This window comes from Ascaphus truei, chromosome 19, assembly GCF_040206685.1.
Source record: "Ascaphus truei isolate aAscTru1 chromosome 19, aAscTru1.hap1, whole genome shotgun sequence".
Taxonomy (NCBI): domain Eukaryota; kingdom Metazoa; phylum Chordata; class Amphibia; order Anura; family Ascaphidae; genus Ascaphus; species Ascaphus truei.
In genome coordinates this window covers 9,590,847-9,608,149 of record NC_134501.1, presented here as the reverse complement: position 1 = coordinate 9,608,149, position 17,303 = coordinate 9,590,847, and the positions used below count along the sequence as shown (strand labels likewise).

At 49.2% G+C, this 17,303-nt stretch overlaps 1 protein-coding gene across 1 annotated transcript in view; it reads left to right on the top strand.

Annotated features, from left to right (window-relative positions):
• The window catches only part of ZFHX3 (zinc finger homeobox 3), a 79,915-nt gene that overhangs the window by 15,223 nt on the left and 47,389 nt on the right, over positions 1 to 17,303 (top strand). Inside the window, 1 exon segment of the mRNA XM_075576473.1 lies at positions 13,687 to 16,463. Within this exon segment, the coding sequence (XP_075432588.1) occupies positions 13,733 to 16,463 (2,731 nt within the window). The 5' untranslated portion in view covers positions 13,687 to 13,732.

The following is a 17,303-nucleotide window of genomic DNA, read 5'->3' as shown; positions in this document are numbered from 1 at the left end:
CATTCTGGTGCCCCAACTATCCACCTCTCTGAGCATTCTCCAGCAGTAATCCTATTCCTCTACCAGCCAGAGCCTCTGACAATAGGACTGACCGGCAGGCAGTGTAGTGATGGCTTCAGGGGAAAGGTGGACACCATCTCCATGGTGACCACAAAGCATCCCAGCGTGGTGGTGGTGGTTGGGGCCTGTTTTTGTTTTCTCTCGGCCATGCAGAGTGCGATCCGCTTCTCTACTCTGAAGTTGCAATAACTAATATTTCTTCCCCTTGGGGTGTGTGTGTCTCTGTGTGTGTCTCTGTGTGTGTCTCTGTGTGTGTCTCTGTGTGTGTCTCTGTGTGTGTCTCTGTGTCTCTGTGTGTGTGTAACTGGGGGAGGCTTTAATTTTGTGCTACAGCCTCACTCTGAAGATGTGCGTTTATTTTTGGGATCCCACTTTCTTTCTGCTCAGTGGGTTCAGTTTAACATCTCAGATTTTCAATATAAGATGGCGCCGGTAGCTGGGTTCCACCTGCTTGTCCTGCCATTCCTCCCCTCTCTCTCCCCCCCCCCCCCCCCTGTCCTTTGCTACCCTCTTTGGGACATTGCTTTGCATGCTGTGGCTGCTGTCCTGATCCTGCTGGGATCCCAGCTGGTCGGGAGCAGGTTGCTGTGCTCTAACCAGGCTCTAACCATCTTCCTGTTCCAACGCCCTTCCCCAGAGCACTTGGTGCTAATCTCGGCATTTGCTTTGATTTGTTTACGGTTTGTGTTAAATAAATGTAAACAGCCCCAGTCCCCTCCCTCTGCCATCAAACTCCATCAATTAATCTGTTTGAATGTGAAAGGGGATTGCAGATTCCCTGTGGGGCTAATGTTTATCCTTGCTTCCTCTGTAATGTTAACGAGAAGGTCTGGAAGCTGCCTGGGGGAGGCTTAGTGACCTCACTCCCATGGAATGACTATGACTCCCCTCCCCCCCCGGGGACCGCACGGAGAGCTGCAGGGGTATTTGAATATATCGGCTTCCAGGTAAATGCTGGTTTTCACCTGAGCAGGAGAATGGAGCAGAAGGGGCCATTTAAACCTCCCACTGTGCCGTTTGTTGGGGAGGGGGATGTAGGGGGGGCAGGTGCGTTCTACATTACGATTAAGGGAATAGCGGGGTCTGTAAAGTCACTGTGTACTCTCGGTATGTTAGAGCCCTCTGTGCTGTTAGGGAGTTAGTTATCCTGTTGCTGGTTGTGAGCCCTATTTTGCAGGATAGTGGTTTTGACATCACCGGGATGTTTAAGGGACAGGTAGAAATCTTTATGGCTTGTTCTGACTCTTACTTTTTCCTCCCTCCAGTTTGGTTCTTATTTTAAGGTTATACACTCCTGCCCCCGCCTTGCATCTAACCCCAATATCTCACTACCTGCACCACTCTTGGGTTCTGATCATGGATGTCTTCTGTCTGCAGCTTTTTTGTTTCTAAAACCATCTCCTGCCTAAAACCCCTCTCACTTACTGCCCCACACACCCCTGGAATGCCCTCCCGCTCAATATCTGACTGGCCCCTCTCTCTCCACTTTCAAGGCCCATCTTAAAATACACCTGTTTAACAAAGGATACGGGTAGCTCTGCTGGCTGACACTATACATTTTGGGAGCACGGACCTTGGCCCCCTGCAGATCACGTACCAGTGCACCCCCCTACTATCTCTAAGTTCTTCCTACTTACCTCTTAGATTGTAAGCTCTTCGGGACAGGGACTTATTTTTTCCTAGTGTTACTTTGATGTCTTTAAGCACTTGATGCCATTATGTGTTATATTATGTCATGCATATTACTGCTGTTTGTGTGTGTGTGTGTGTGGGTGTGTGTGTGTGTGTGTGTATGCCTAACAGCATTAAATCTGGTGAGAGGGCGATGTGTGGACTAATTAGCTTGTACCTCCTCATTATAGCAGCATTGTTTTTGTCTGGCATTGTGTAAGTACTGGATACTTGTCTCCATGAAATGCGATTCAGCAATGAAACAGAGACCTGTTGGTATGAAGCAGAGATGTAGATGCCAGCATGGCACAGAGCTGTCTATCTGTGATGGGACATTTGTATTCCTTTCAGGAACTTCCTCTGTACCTATATTTATTATCCCACTATCTTATTTCCAATTATTAGATGGCCCAAATAAGAATGTTATCACACAAGCCTCTGGCAGGGGGGTGGCATCACATACTGTAGAATGAATGTGGGCAGCGTGGCAAGGTCTATGAAAGGCCCACAAAAAAAAACAAAATCTGTTATTGGAGTGGCACCCAACTGGTCTAGCTGAGGCACGTGGACCAATCTGTCTTGTGGCCCATTTAAGCACAATGCACGTGGCCTGGGACCGCTCATTGGGCTGTTTTTTATTTATTTAATCTGAACAATATCTGATGATTCCTGATAAATTGATAAGGGGAATTGTGCGAGTGAATAGAGATGTGGACAGTTTGCCAATACAACCCCCAGAGCTATTGATCCAACAGTGAATTAAAGTCTTGCTTACAGACTGCCGATATTTCTAATCTCTTCCCTCACCAATTACAGGCTTTCAGCTACCTCCAGCCTGGGGGTAGAGAAAAGAACAGAGGTGGGTGACAAGGGGGACAGGTTTGTTTGTTTTTGTTTTTTTGGGGTTTTCTCACTTTTTGCTGTCTTCCTCCCTCCCCCTTTTTTTGTTTTTAAATTAAAGTTGGGTGGCAGCAGTGGTCCCTTTTGAGATGTCCCAGTGGAACAATATAATCGGTGATCTGCTGTGGGTTGGAGTGATGGGGTCTCAAGTGATCGTTTGCCCGATAAGCCTCTTTTAAGTCTCCATTTAAGATTGAGTCTGCAGTCGGCTTTCAGAAAAAAAAAACTCTGTTGGTAAATGCTGTGTTCTTTCTAATACCCCAGAGCGAAAATCAATGGGAGGTGTCATTCCTAGACTTGTCCTACAGCAGCTTTGTATGTGCTCTGCCAGATCCTATGCCCGCTGACGTCCGCTTCCTGCTGATTCCGCATGCGAGTCCTGCTTGCTGAGAGTGAGGGGAGCCTGGGGTCCTCTGCAGGTCTGACTTCACCTGTGTTGGTGGTATGCTATGGAGCACTGCTGCTTTTCCCTCTGTGTAAGGTCTCCCCTTTATTCCAGCCTGCAGGGATTGGCACCGTCCTGAGGGTGCAGGGGGCTCATGCCTAGACTAAAGCTTTATTCCTGTGCAAGCAGCGCGTGGAGTTAATGTTCCTGCCTGAGCTCTGTGTGTGCACCTAGATTGGTATGGGCACTGCCAGTCCAATGTATGGGTGCTGGAGATGTCCTCTCTCACCAGGAGCTGGGGTATATTCTGAGTGTTGGTCCGCTGAGCCTGTGAAATATTGCTCCCTTGGCAGTAAGGTGCAGGGATGGTGAGCAGAGGACTGTGTGTGGCTGAGAAGTGTATTAAACCAGACTTGAGTGCAGGAGGCTAGTATATCAGGAGAAGAGATAAGCAGAGCTCCCTGATTGTGGATCAATAAAGGTTAGTGACATCATATCTCAAAGTGAGAGAACCTTCTTAACGGCAGCTCCATTTATCAGATGGGGCTGGGAGCCAGTAACCCTTTCTCACCTGTCATTCCACACTTGTTCACTGCAATCTCCTGAAGGAATGGGTTTAAAGCACGAGGCAGATGGCACATGCAGGGTGAGCCTGCAGCAGATTGCAGAGCACTTACTAGGTCAACCCATAGAGTACAGGGACCTGTCCCGCTTCCCCCCGGCTCCTGCCGTGTGTGTGCGGGATGGTGCAGGGTGTTGGTTCGTACAGGCTCGTTGAGGTATCTGTCTAGGAAATGACTTGGGAGCTCTCCAGAAAGGCCTCACTTCCTCGCACACTGATGACTCGACAGCCAGGTTCGTGTCCTTTTGGAGGGGGAGTGACTACACAGGCAGATGTGAATCACTGTGTGCAAAGCGTGGCTCCCGAATCAGGTTTGAGCAGGTAGCAGAGGGGTGTGAGCAGAGCACACGCTCCGGTGTATAGCACAAGCTGGGCCTGCGTCACTGACTGCCCACAGGAGGATCCAGCTGCATGTTGGCAGGGCCTCTGGGTAGGTGTCTGCTGCTGGGTGCTCTTGGGCGCCTGGTACTAGAGAGAAGGGTCACAGAGCTGGCTCTTTGCCTGTGGGTGACGTATCCCAGATTAGACACACTTGGAAGGCAGCAGAGAGCCCGGGGCAACCACATAAGTGGGCACCGTGCCACCATTATCCAGCGGTTTCTTGTGCTTTGTGCTCCTTGCAGCTGCCTTGTTATGCCAGTTGGCACCTGTGCATGAGACACCTTCTCCGGCAGTCGGTTGGATCCTTCCTGTACCCGCATATTGGTCGTATTTAATGCACTGTGCATGTGAGGGGGTGTAGGCCCTGTATACTGGGAGCGCACGTTGCACACGGACTGGGGGTCTTTTAGGAAGTTGGACAATGTGAGTTGTTTGTTTTTGTAGAGTACAGAGTACAGTGTCAGAACTACATAGGAATAAGCTACAATGAATGATGTGACAATGGCAGTGCCTTCAAAATGTGGCCATGTACATGTCGCAGTACATGTGTGCAGAAAACAATCCAACCTGTGTCCTGTGCAGGTGAGACGTGTGCATGTGTGTCTGACCTCTGTGTGCAGTGGCTGGCCATAGCCATGTGGATGAGGGGTGGGGGGTGTGCTGTAACATGATCTTGTTTACAGGAGGAGAGTGGGGGGGAGTGAGGGCAGAGGGGCAGGCAGGGGGAGAGTGAGAGGGGTAGGCAAAAGGAGGGGGGAGAGGTGAGGGGTAGGCAGAGGGATGGGGGTGAGAGGGGCAGGCAGTGGGAGGGGAGGGAGGTGAGGGGCAGGCAGAGGGAGGGGGGGAATGTAGGGAGGGGCGGAGTGTGGTGAGGGGCAGAGGGAGGGGGCGGGGGACTGAGGTGAAAGGGGCAGGCAGAGGGAGGGGAGAGTGAGGTGAGAGGGGTAGGCAGAGGGAGGGGTGGTAAGTGAGGTGGGAGGGGGGTAAGTGAGGTGGGAGGGGGGGGGGAATGGAAGACTTGGCAGGTCCCAGTTCTGGGATCAGAAGGAGAGTCTCCTGCCTGTTTGTAGCCCTGTGAGGTGGGAGGGGGGGGGGGGGGAATGGAAGACTTGGCAGGTCCCAGTTCTGGGATCAGAAGGAGAGTCTCCTGCCTGTTTGTAGCCCTGAGATTTACTACATCTTACCTATGGATTACAATATGAATTACTGTCCAGACAGGATTTTGTGTACTTGGTCTCTGGTCTTTTCCTCTCTGGGGCCTTCCCCTGCTAGATGGGGCCTTCCCCTGCGAGATGGGGCCTTCCCCTGCGAGATGGGGCCTTCCCCTGCGAGATGGGGCCTTCCCCCGAGTCCTCTTGCACTTGTAGCCAGTGTGAGTGCTGCAGGTTCAGTACTTGCCTCTGGGAGATGAGGCTCAAAGCATACAAGGCCTTGGGTTAACCCCATCAGTCCTGGAAGGTCGTGCAATGCACTGCTTGGTATACACTTTTTTTTTATAATTCCATAATGACCCTGAGAGGATGAGGTGTGCACGAATACAGAGATGTGAAATCTGCAGGTGTATACAGTGCTGTACAACCCCTATGTCAGGGGTGGCCCACTCCCGTCCTCCAGGGCCAGCAACAGATCAGGTTTACAGACTATCCCTTCTTCAGCACAGGTGGCTCAGCAGACTGAGCCACCTCTACTGAAGCAGGGATAGTCCGAAAACCTGACCTCTTGGTGGCCCTGCAGCAGGGCGTGAGCCACCCCTGCCCTAAGCGTTTGATGTGTAACCTTCCAGCGCCTTCCCAGTGCGCTTTTAGTGAGATGGCTCTGCCTTGTGGTTCTTAAAGGTGGGGTTTCCCACTTCAAAGGCTAGGGCTTTAACCCCACGGCTGCTGGAGGAATGTCTGCTCCGGAGGTGGAGCCTTCTTGTAGGGTTAGCGTGCGGCAGGAATTCTGCAGCTGGGTGCTAGTCAGATTTTGCCTGGGGGTGCCTCTCTCCCTCCCTCCGCTCCCCTCCCTCGCTCTTTCTCAGGAATCTGCGTTTAAGTTGATGATTTACTTTGAAGTTGCTGAGAGAATAAGCGGTGAGAGGGCAGACCTGCCGCCGCTGGCGTTTCCTTCCCTGCGAGTGGGGAGTGATGCGCCCCAGCTAAGCGAGCGCTGCCTGCGCCAAGTCCCAATTAAACCTAATCACAGTGACAATGATACAAACAGGTGTTACCAGGGAAAATAAACCGTGTCAAAACAGCAGCGCCCCTCCCTCTGCCTGCAGGTGTGCGCCGGGCTTCCTGCGCAGGACACTCAGAGCCGCTGTCCCTGTGAGACGTGGTGACACCTCGTGCCCGCTGTGCCCCTCCCTGTATCCCGCTGCTGATTTGCATTGCTGAGGCAGGGAGTCTTTTAGGGTCTCTGCAATTATCCTAATAAACAGTTTTATCATCTTCCCGGCAATCAATATTGTGGCTGAGGCTGGTGTATTATCTCAGAGGTATTGATTACCTTTAGCAGCTGAGCTGTGGGCAGCGTCTGCACACCCCTTCCGTGCTGGAGGGGCCCTGGCCGTCGGTGCATGTGTGTGCGGCCGCTTCACGCTCCTCTTCTAACGCCGGGCAAAGGCGCTGGCCCATCTAAACACACTTCTGTTTTTTGGTTACATTTATTTGAATTTGTTTTCTTCCCGAGTACAAACATCATTACAAAGTCCCAATTCAAGCAGCTTAAAATAAATAAAAATAAAATCTTTTTTTGTTTTAATATACGCAGCCTTTGATTACCTTTATTGAAAGCTAATTACCCAAGCTGCCGATCGATTTGGTTCTCGCGTGTTCGGTCAGCAAAATCCTGTTTTCCAGGGTACACTAAATGGCCGCCTTTCAGTTTCAAATCAATCTTTCAGTCAGTGTAACTCAGCAGCTACAATGTAGTCTTGTATCACCAAGGTAACATTATCTATTGTTACAGTTTGCAGCTCACACTGCTGGGAATATTGGCAACAAATGATCACAAACAGGAAAGTGTTGCAAAGATCTCGCACTGCTGGGGAGGTGTGCTAAAACCTGCTATAGACATCAAAGGATGCTCAGTATATTACAACTCATTAAAAATGGCATTGAGTTGCATTTTAAAAATTAAAAAAGGTAGTAAGTAATATCTAATACTGCAGAACTGATTTATGTAATAAACACGTAGGATATTGCTACTTTAAAGCAATGTTCATGTAAAACCATTTTTCTTCTTTATGGAAAGTTGGAGACGGTTCATGCGAGTGCTTTCCTCAGACCCCAATAAAATATCATCTGCGGCACATATATATTTGCGTTTTTCGTATATAACATTTTCAAAACAAATATTTCATTAAATGATGAAGCGGTTAGAATGGGGAAGGTTTTCCACGGCTGAGTGATTGATTGATTTGTGCGGCTGCACATTGCACAACCTGCTCCAGAAGAGCCTCCACCCACCAGCTGGTCCAGAAGAGCCTCCACCCACCAGCTGGTCCAGAAGAGCCTCCGTCCCCCACCGCCTGGTCCAGAAGAGCCTCCGTCCCCCACCGCCTGGTCCAGAAGAGCCTCCGTCCCCCACGCCTGGTCCAGAAGAGCCTCCGTCCCCCACCGCCTGGTCCAGAAGAGCCTCCGTCCCCCACCGCCTCGTCCAGAAGAGCCTCCGTCCCCCACCGCCTGGTCCAGAAGAGCCTCCGTCCCCCACCGCCTGGTCCAGAAGAGCCTCGGCCCCACCGCCTGGTCCAGAAGAGCCTCCGTCCCCCACCGCCTGGTCCAGAAGAGCCTCCGTCCCCCACCGCCTGGTCCAGAAGAGCCTCCGTCCCCCACCGCCTGGTCCAGAAGAGCCTCCGTCGCCACCGCCTGGTCCAGAAGAGCCTCTGTCGCCACCGCCTGGTCCAGAAGAGCCTCGGCCCCACCGCCTGGTCCAGAAGACTATCCTCTGTTGTGGTTTGTTGCAAACCGAGGCCTTTGTTCATTTAGAAAGTGCCGTTTGGAAAGGGACCTATGAGGTTTCCACAGCTCAACTGTTGCAGCATCTGCTCTGCAGGGCTGACTTGATGGAGGGAGCCCACCCAGGCGGTGATCACGAAAGCGGAGACCAACTTTCGTGTCGGGTACCCCTCCTCCCCCCTGGGTGGGTTCCCTCCAGCACTGCTCCGGGGAGTGTAAGAGGCTGCTCACTCACTTTGCACAGGACCGCCATTTCTCCAAGCTGATCCTGTCTGGCCCAGTGAACTGCGTCGTAACTCGTAGATCGGGCGCTTTCACTTCAATATCCAAACCCCAAGTAGTTGGGGGGGGTGGGGGCTTCTGGTCAAAGGAGGATGGAGTGAGCACGCACAGGAGCCACTCGTACTCACCCACACCTCACCCTCCCCGTAGGAGCCTGACTGGGAAACCAGGTGCTTGTGTCTAATGGAATTTCCCATCACTTACTGCCCTTCTGATTTCTGATCAATGAAAATGAATTTGTTAGCTCATTGCCGGCTGGTCAGGATTCTGCTGCTCACAGCCATGTCAGTTCCGGTAAAACCTGCTCATCAGCAGCACGAGCGGATAAAAGGAAATGAAAAAAAAACACAGAGTGATGGGGGGGGGGGGGGGGGGGCAGCAGTGATGTTAACCCTTCACGTGCTTGGGTTCAGCCTCTGATCCTGGCCACCACTGCTCACATGTACTTTGTAATGGTAAAGGGGAGAAAGATGGGGTCTGACTCTTTTTTTATATAATTCAAACCGTTTAGCCACTTCTCTCTGCCTGCTCCACACTGCGACATGTTATCCTGATTGTCTTGATGCTCCGCGGTCACTATGCAGCCACTTTTCGTGGGTGACCGAAAAACATTTAATAAATAATTTTAAATATCTAATAGATTTAAGTAAAATGTAACCTTGTTTAAAGGAGTAATCCATGCAATATTGTGTGTGGGGGGGAGGGGTTAAAATCAGTTTTGTAGTATTAGATAATACTTGCTGCATTTATATTTTAAATAAATTGCCACTTGATGCCATTTTTAATGAGTGTGAATATACTGAGCATCCTTTGATTTTCTATAGCAGGCTTTATCCCACCTCCCCAGCAGTGCAAGATCTTTGTAACACTTTCCTGTTTGATAATTTGTTGCCAATATTCCCAGCAATTTGAGCTGCAAACTGTAACAATAGATAATGGTACCGTAGTAATATAAGAATAAAACGGGCCCTCGGATACCGAGGGCCACCTGTCAGTCGAGCGGCTTATCCAACGCCGCATAATGCCGTCTGCTGGACCTACAATCCGACGGCGGTTTGCGGGACGGGTTCCGACGGAGAAGCGAGGTCCGCCTGTACGCTGTAGCTGCTGACGCCCAAATGGGTTCCCAGCACAATAACGTGGAAACAGTATTCTGTGCTGGGAACCCAATGTTCCCTGGCACCCACTTCACACTTTGGCTCAGTATATTACAACCTGAGTGCTGCTCACACCTTGTACTTATTGTAGCTGCTGAGTTACACGGACTGAAGGATTGATTGAAACTGAAAGGCGGCCATTTAGTGAACCCTGGGAAGCAGGATCTTTGATCGATCAAGGGAGAAGTAATCAATCGGCCGCATAGGTAATTAGTTTTCAATAAAGGTAATTAAAAGCTGCATATATTAAACCAGATTTAAAAAAAAAAAAAAAAAATTTAAGTGCAATGTGGACTACCTCTTTATTTAAGGAAATATTTGCCTGCTTTTGATTCTTTGGAAATGAAGCACAAGTATATTTTCTATTCAGGCCTCTGAATTGGGGGAGTGCGTGTCAATCAAGTTTCGTCTCCCCTTATCCCCCCCCCCCTGTCCTTGTGAGAGTAAAGGGCTTTGCGTTAAATCACACGAGTGCAAGCAGAGAGGCGATCAACCCCAAGTCTCTGCTCACAATGTTTACAAACGGACTTTAAAACGTGGGATTTTAAAATACCAAGAGGTGGTAAATTGTTTAAAAAATAAAATCAGCCAGAGTTAACCCCTTAAACATGTCCCTTCCATTAGGAGGGACCCAGAGTGTGCATAAAATCAGTTTTTGCTCCCCGCATAGCTGCATTTAGTAGCAGAATCTGAACGTATCCAGGGCAGGTGCTGTGTAACCCAGCCGTTATCAGGAAGGTAGAACGGAGGGTGTCCGTGTATGCAACTCTCCCACCTTGTGTCTGCACGCGGGACCTCCTAGGTTTTAGATAGACTCTACAAATGAAGAATCGATGAGATTTCTCAAAAGGCTGCGATCTGGTCAAGGGACTGAATCAATAGCCGGATTTATCTGCCACGTCCAAATATCTCCGCACCTGGCGGAAAAGGCGCGTCGGCTGGCTGGGCACGGTATGGGTGGCTGTGATGGGCTGAGGAAAACAGCATGCTCGTGTGTGTGTGTGGAAGGGGGGATGTAGGCCAGCTAAGCTCTGCTCGCATGTGAAATGGGCTGGCACATAGTTCTGCTTTTTCCAGTGCTGATCCCCGGGCTGTAAATGAGCCGCCAGCAGTCTTGTTTGGTTTGGTAGTTTCTTTAGCTTCCTGCTGTTAGAAAAGCTGTTTATGCTAATGAGCCTATTAAGATTTGAAGCCCTTTTGCCTATGTGTGTGTGTGTGTGTGTGTGTGTGTGCTGTGCCCTGTTAATGAGCGTGCACAGGGCAACTCTTGTTTGTATTGTCATGGTGCCAATTCCGGCACCCTGTGCCAGAGCAACAGGAAAGGAGACAGCTGTTGATGGCACACTCTCACCTCCAGCCTTTTCCTGCTGGGAGGAAAACACACAGGGCTCCGACGCTGTATGGGAAGCACTTCTTCTCACTCTCACTAGGAAGCGTAGAAAGACCTGGCCACCTGAGTAAATGACGTCTCTTGGACGTGTTGATGAAGGGAGCAGGACCTCCGCTTCTCACACTGGCTGGAAATACCCATTCCTTGTTACCGTTCTGACTGGGGGGTGGGTGGGTTCTTCCTGCGTTCCCACAGCCTCTGGTAGTTTAACCCCTCATCTTGGAATCTTTGTGTTTAGGATCTCGTTCTCCTGCTTGTGTCTCCCTTCTAGCAGCGATGATTTGGGGCCCAGCTGTTTCACCAACCACCACAAACCTGCCGTGAGGTTGCTTCCTCTAGAAACTACTGAGTTGGCATTTTCTTCTTCCAGTTTCCTTCACGTTCATTGCTGGAAATGGCACCGATCCCAAGCCAAACTGAAACTGCCGCCCACAGCACTTCTGTTTGTAGAAGAGAAGTTATTCTGCTTTGTCTGGCACCACATACTCAATGCTCCGGGCTGCTGAACCTGCTCCTCTGTTATGTGTAGTATCCCCATGTGTGCACGTCCATGTGTCTCATTACAACGTAAGAACCCCCTAGTTTACACTTTAGGTGGCTGCCTGTTCTTGCCCTACATTCAGTTTGCTCTGAATAGTTATGTCTGCCCTAGCCCCTCTCTGATCCTCTTCTTCCTCCTCCTCCATTGCCGTTCCTCATTGGCTGGTCATGATCAGTTGTGGAATATTTTTTGTATCTTTTCCATTGCTTCTAGCCTTGGTTTGCTGCCAAACTGCCTCTTGTGAGAGAACTGCCAAATTAACCCTGTTCTAATTAACAATTTCAGATTACACAGTACTGCTGTTCAGATTTAATCCTGAGGAAATCAGGGCGACAGCGTCCCCCCTCCCCTCCTCTTGTAGCTGATTCGTTGCTTCCTCTCCCCCTGAACACCAGGCTCTGTTGGCTCTTTAGGAAATAATTTTCTGGCCAGCGCTGGCATTCTGCCGTCTGTTACACCACCCCTGTGCGGGCACTCACTCATTTGTATTGATGAGACGGTCAGAAAGGGGTTTGTGTTGAGAACACCGTGAAGCTGCTGTGGCATGGGCTAGGTGCTTGACTTGTTCGGTTCCTAACCTGTTGAGGACAGACTCTAGAACACGGGGGTTGATGTTGAAAATGGTGTTACAGGCTAAGCCTTGCCACATTCATTCCATGGCATAAGAAGGGAATGCATCAGTGTGGAGCTGTGTGTGTGCGTGTCCTGCTGGCTTCTAGCAGAGAGAGCTCCAGAACACTCTGGCTTCATCGTCCGCGCTCTGATTGGAGGTCATTGATTTTACGGGAAAACATGTTTATAGACGGAGTGCGGATCGACCTGAAGAGTTTGACTTCTGTTTCCTTTCTACTATTGACTGACAATCAGAGCCAGAGATGAAAGCCAAGGCAGGAGTAATCATGGAGCAGCTTGTGATAAGACTCCACAAATTTGTGTGTGTGTGTTTGTGTAACACATCACATGTATGTGCATTAGTGGAGTGTGTTTATATATTCATACACCCTTCAAACAGGTTCCAATGCACACGTTGGCTTGTCTCATCAGGGTACATACATGTGACCTGAGTATATTGGTCCTTCTCTCCGCTCCGACAGGCCTTTTCTGTGCTACTATAACGTTTGATTTTGGGGTTGTTTTGGGTTTCTAGTGGATTCTTCTAGTGACAGTCTGAGGAATTTAATTTTAGACTCTTCCTTAGTTTCTTTAGCCTGAGGAGCACAACTGGGGTTTGCATCCATAAACAAGTCCCCAGGGTCCAGTCAAAGTGTTTCTCTCCTCTTACTGCCTCCCCTTCCCACCGCTTCCTGGAACTTACCAAGCTTTTATGGCATTGATTTTACAATCGGCCTGTTAACCCTCCCGCCCTTCTAGCATTGCCAATGTTGCCGGCCCAACCTGTCAATCAGCCAAGTTTTAACGTCTGATTGACGGACTTGATTTCTCTCCACTTTTGTAGACGCCCAGGCTGCTCTTCACAAATCGGTAGTATACATTTTTTTTCTTCTTCTTAAACATTTCCTAAGTTGAGTGGTGGGCTCTGCTTTTCACCTGTAGTGTGGAGGTGGCAGCTTGCAGGTGGTCTGGGTTTCCAAGTTCTAATGTGAACAGGTCTCTAATCAGTCTTAAAGCGGATAGATCTCTTCCGTTTGCCTGCCTGAGACAGCGCTGCACAATGCAATCTGTAACTTCTCTAGTATAGAAGCAGCACAAAAAAGCCTAAGTGATGGGTTCTAGGATAACAAAGAGCAGGAGAGGAGTGCATGGAAGGACATACGGACAAGTTCTTCCGTTTCCATGAACATTGAGGATCGCTATGAGGCCGTAAGTAGGGATGGTAGACACCCAGTGCCATACTGAGAACAGGCGCTCAAAATAATTTCTAAATCTTAACATGTTTGTAGTGGTGTTGGAAATACCACTGACCGACGTGCCAGCCAATCGTGGGCACTATTTTAATTGTAAAGGGTTGGAAGATGCTCTAAAATGGTCACCCTGTACTGGGGGCATATTGTTCAATGACTCCAACTTCTATGTTGTTCACCACTATCTCTCTTTTTTCATTATATTCTTTTCATTGCGGCCGTGTCACAATCTGCGACCTGACACGGATGCACCTGCTTTGTTTTATTGTTTGCAGATTGTAGATTTTGAACAGCGAATTCGGGGGGCGGAGGGTGCATGTGGCCTTGTTTTAAGTCAGGTTATGGTGTTTTGAGGTTGTATTACTCTTGGGTTGGGGCTTTGCTGCTGTACTCTGTCCTATGTTGCCTATCTAGACCAGCGCTGGTCATTCTGCAGTGTTATCAGTTCTTGGCCTTTCTCCATCCCATTGACACCTCCTTTTTGTCTTTTTCTCCAGGTCCGAGCCGTACTGGGTGCAATGAACTCTCCATGCAGGCTTTACCATGGAAGGCTGTGACCTTCCTGTCATCCCTGGGAAGGACAATGGGTGCAGCGTTCCTCCGAACCAACAATGGACTGAACTCAACAGCACCCTTCACCCTGACCAGCCTGGAAACATGGAGCAACCGAGCACAGAAAGCCACGGGACTTTGGAAGGTCTGAGAGGCTCTTTAAACGAATGCATCTCGGATAACTCTAACCAAACTGGTGCCACCTCGGAGCCTCCTGGCAGAGCAGTCTGCTGCAACGAATGTTCATCCTCCTTCGCTAGTTTACAGGACTACATGGAGCATCACTGCCCTGGTACCCGGCCATCCCTCGCACTTAGGGAGGAGAGTGAGAGTGATTCCAGTGAGGAAGGGGAGGAGGAGGAGGAGGAGGAGAGCGATGTGGAGAATCTGGCTGGAGAAATTGTCTACCAACCCGATGGCTCTGCTTACATAGTGGAAAGTGTCAGCCAACTGATCCAAAGCGGGGAAGCCTGTGACAGCAGCCCTAGCGGGGCTCTCTCCCTTTACACAAACTCCTTACCCAACACTGCGGGAAAATCGGAGGAATCTTCCTCTGTCGGACCTGGATTCCCACAAATCATCAACACTTTCCACATAGCCTCATCTTTCAGGAAGTGGTTTGAGGGTTCAGACCAGTCTTTCCTGAATACCTCAGCCCTTGCAGGCGTAAGCCCCGTTCTGCACAGCTTCCGGGTTTTTGATGTGCGACACAAAAGCAACAAGGATTACCTAAACAGTGATGGTTCTGCCAAAAGCTCATGTGTATCCAAAGATGTCCCCAACAATGTAGACCTGTCCAAATACGATGACTTTGTGCTGTATGGTAAGAGGAAACCGATCTTAATGTGTTTTTTGTGCAAGCTTTCTTTTGGCTATGTCCGATCATTTGTAACCCATGCTGTGCATGACCACCGAATGACTCTGAGTGAGGATGAGCGGAAGATTCTTCGTAACAAAAACATTTCCGCCATCATTCAAGGGATCGGCAAAGATAAAGAACCTCTTGTTAGTTTTTTGGAACCAAAAAACAAGAACATTCAGCAACCTTTAGTCTCTTCAGCCAACACTATTGGGCCTGGGCATAGTTTTTATGGGAAATTTAGTGGCATTCGAGTAGAGGGCGATGAGGCTCTGCAGGCTAGGCTAGCCCTTCTTAAAGATAATGAAGCTACCACCAGTATGGTAAAACAGACACAGCCCAACAACTTGGCACAAAGTACCCTACTTAATCTTGGAGGGTTGGCAAACGCCGCTCTTAACACCCCTATAACCTCAATCCCACCGAGCTCTTCAGCCTGCGGCCCTACCAAACCCTCCTGCAACAAGGAATTCGGAATGCCAGAGTCTAAGAATCCGGCAATGGGAGAACATTACAGTGTCATGGAAAGGGTAGAGCAAAATGAGGATGATGATGAGGAGGAAGAGGAGGAGGAGGTTGTAGTGGAGGAAGAGATGGAGGCAGATGATGATGATTATGACGATGAGGAGGATTGCAAAACACTGTTTCTACGTGGGCTGGAGGAGAAATTGGCAGATAGGCCTCAGGACAAGTCTGGGGTGTTCACCGGGAGCAGTGGAAAAAAGGACTTGGCTCTCACAAACCAAAGTATTTCTAACTCTACTTTAATGCCTAATGTGCCCCAGCCTTTGCTGAGGGGCACAACTTCTACTAGTTCTAATTCTTCTTCCTTTGCTGTCTTTGGTGCAAACAGGAGGAACCATTTAAGCTTTAACAGTGATAGCATTGGTGCCAGCATGGCAGAGGGTGGGATGAAATTGGACTTTATTGATGAAAGTGCCAATAGGGACAATGCCACAGCACCTGAACCAAATGAAAGTGCAGAGGGCGAGGATGGGAGCTATACCACCCACCACCAGCATGCTGATAACCCCTGCGAGTTTGGTATAGGGGAGTGCTCTTCTGGGAGTGGTGTGGAATGTCCAAAGTGTGATACGGTATTGGGCTCCTCACGTTCACTTGGTGGGCACATGACCATGATGCACTCTCGGAATTCGTGCAAGACTCTTAAGTGTCCAAAGTGTAACTGGCATTACAAGTACCAGCAGACGCTGGAAGCACACATGAAGGAGAAGCACCCTGATCCGGGTGGCTCCTGTGTGTACTGCACATCTGGGCAACCTCATCCTCGCCTAGCCCGGGGAGAGAGCTACACGTGTGGTTACAAACCTTTCCGTTGTGAGGTCTGTAACTATTCCACCACTACCAAAGGCAACCTCAGTATTCACATGCAGTCTGATAAGCATCTGAACAACATGCAGAACCTGCAAAATGGAGGGAGCGACCAAGTCTTCAGCCACACTGCCGGGGTTGTGGTTGCTGCTGCCACTGCAGCTGCCGCCTCCAACATTAGTAACTCTTGTGGGGCTACCTCACCCTCCAAACCAAAAACCAAACCCACCTGGCGCTGTGAGGTGTGCGATTATGAAACCAATGTTGCTAGGAACCTACGCATTCACATGACCAGTGAGAAGCACATGCACAACATGATGCTGCTTCAACAGAACATGACCCAGATTCAACATAACCGGCACATGGGCCTCAGCAGCCTTCCTTCTCCTGCAGAGGCAGAGCTGTACCAGTTCTACCTGGCACAAAACATGAACCTGAAGATTGAAAACACAGCCTCAGACTCCCAGTATCTCATGGGTGGATTTCAGCTCGATACGACCAGTCCCATGGCAGGGATGGCTCCCACACACGGTGAGCACTGTTCGCTAAACAGAAGGCCTCCAGTCCTATGTAACATGGCTGGGGGCAGAATGTGGGGGGTTCTGATATGGGCTGGTTCTGTGACGCTGTGTATTATTTTTGTGAAACGTTTAAGCATTTTCATTTAATTTTCCGTTTTGATGTGTTTTTTTTTTTTTTCGGAGACCATTTGTGTACCTGGGTTTGCTGCTGATGTACCCAAAAGCAGTGTTCATTATCGCAGGTGTGCCACTGACTGAAGATGAATATAGGTCTGTTTTCTGTAGAAACCCACGTGGCGTTTGCTTTAGTTTTCTGGGAGGTGTTTTTAGATTTGCGTGAGGGCTGATACTGTCTCTGTTACAATGAATGTCTCGTTACATGAGAGACCTGGAATATAGAACTGCTGAGATTTTGTAATCTTGGTTTGTGTATGATTACTTTTCAGAACATTTCGCTTTAAAAAACAAATAATAAGACAGTCACTTACCCATTTCCAGTACATTGTACATTGCTACATTGCTGCTGCCCTTATTCCTGCAAAGTGTGGCACGTACCAAGCTTTAATGCAAGCATTATAATAGTTGATTCATTAGTCCGTAATTTCATTTGCCACTCAAGGTTACATCTTTTGTTAGTAAAACATTAGGACTTTAATATGTTATAAACACCCTTAAAGATGCTGCAGCGTTTTCATTTCATATTCAGTTAGTACACATATCTGTAACTTGTAACCTGCGCAAAGGCATAATGCAAGGGAAGGGGCATAGGCGTTCGCCATGGCGGCCAAGGGGAAGTCTAGAAGACCGTGAGACCCAGACAATGGAAGTTTCCCTCTAACACACGGTACGT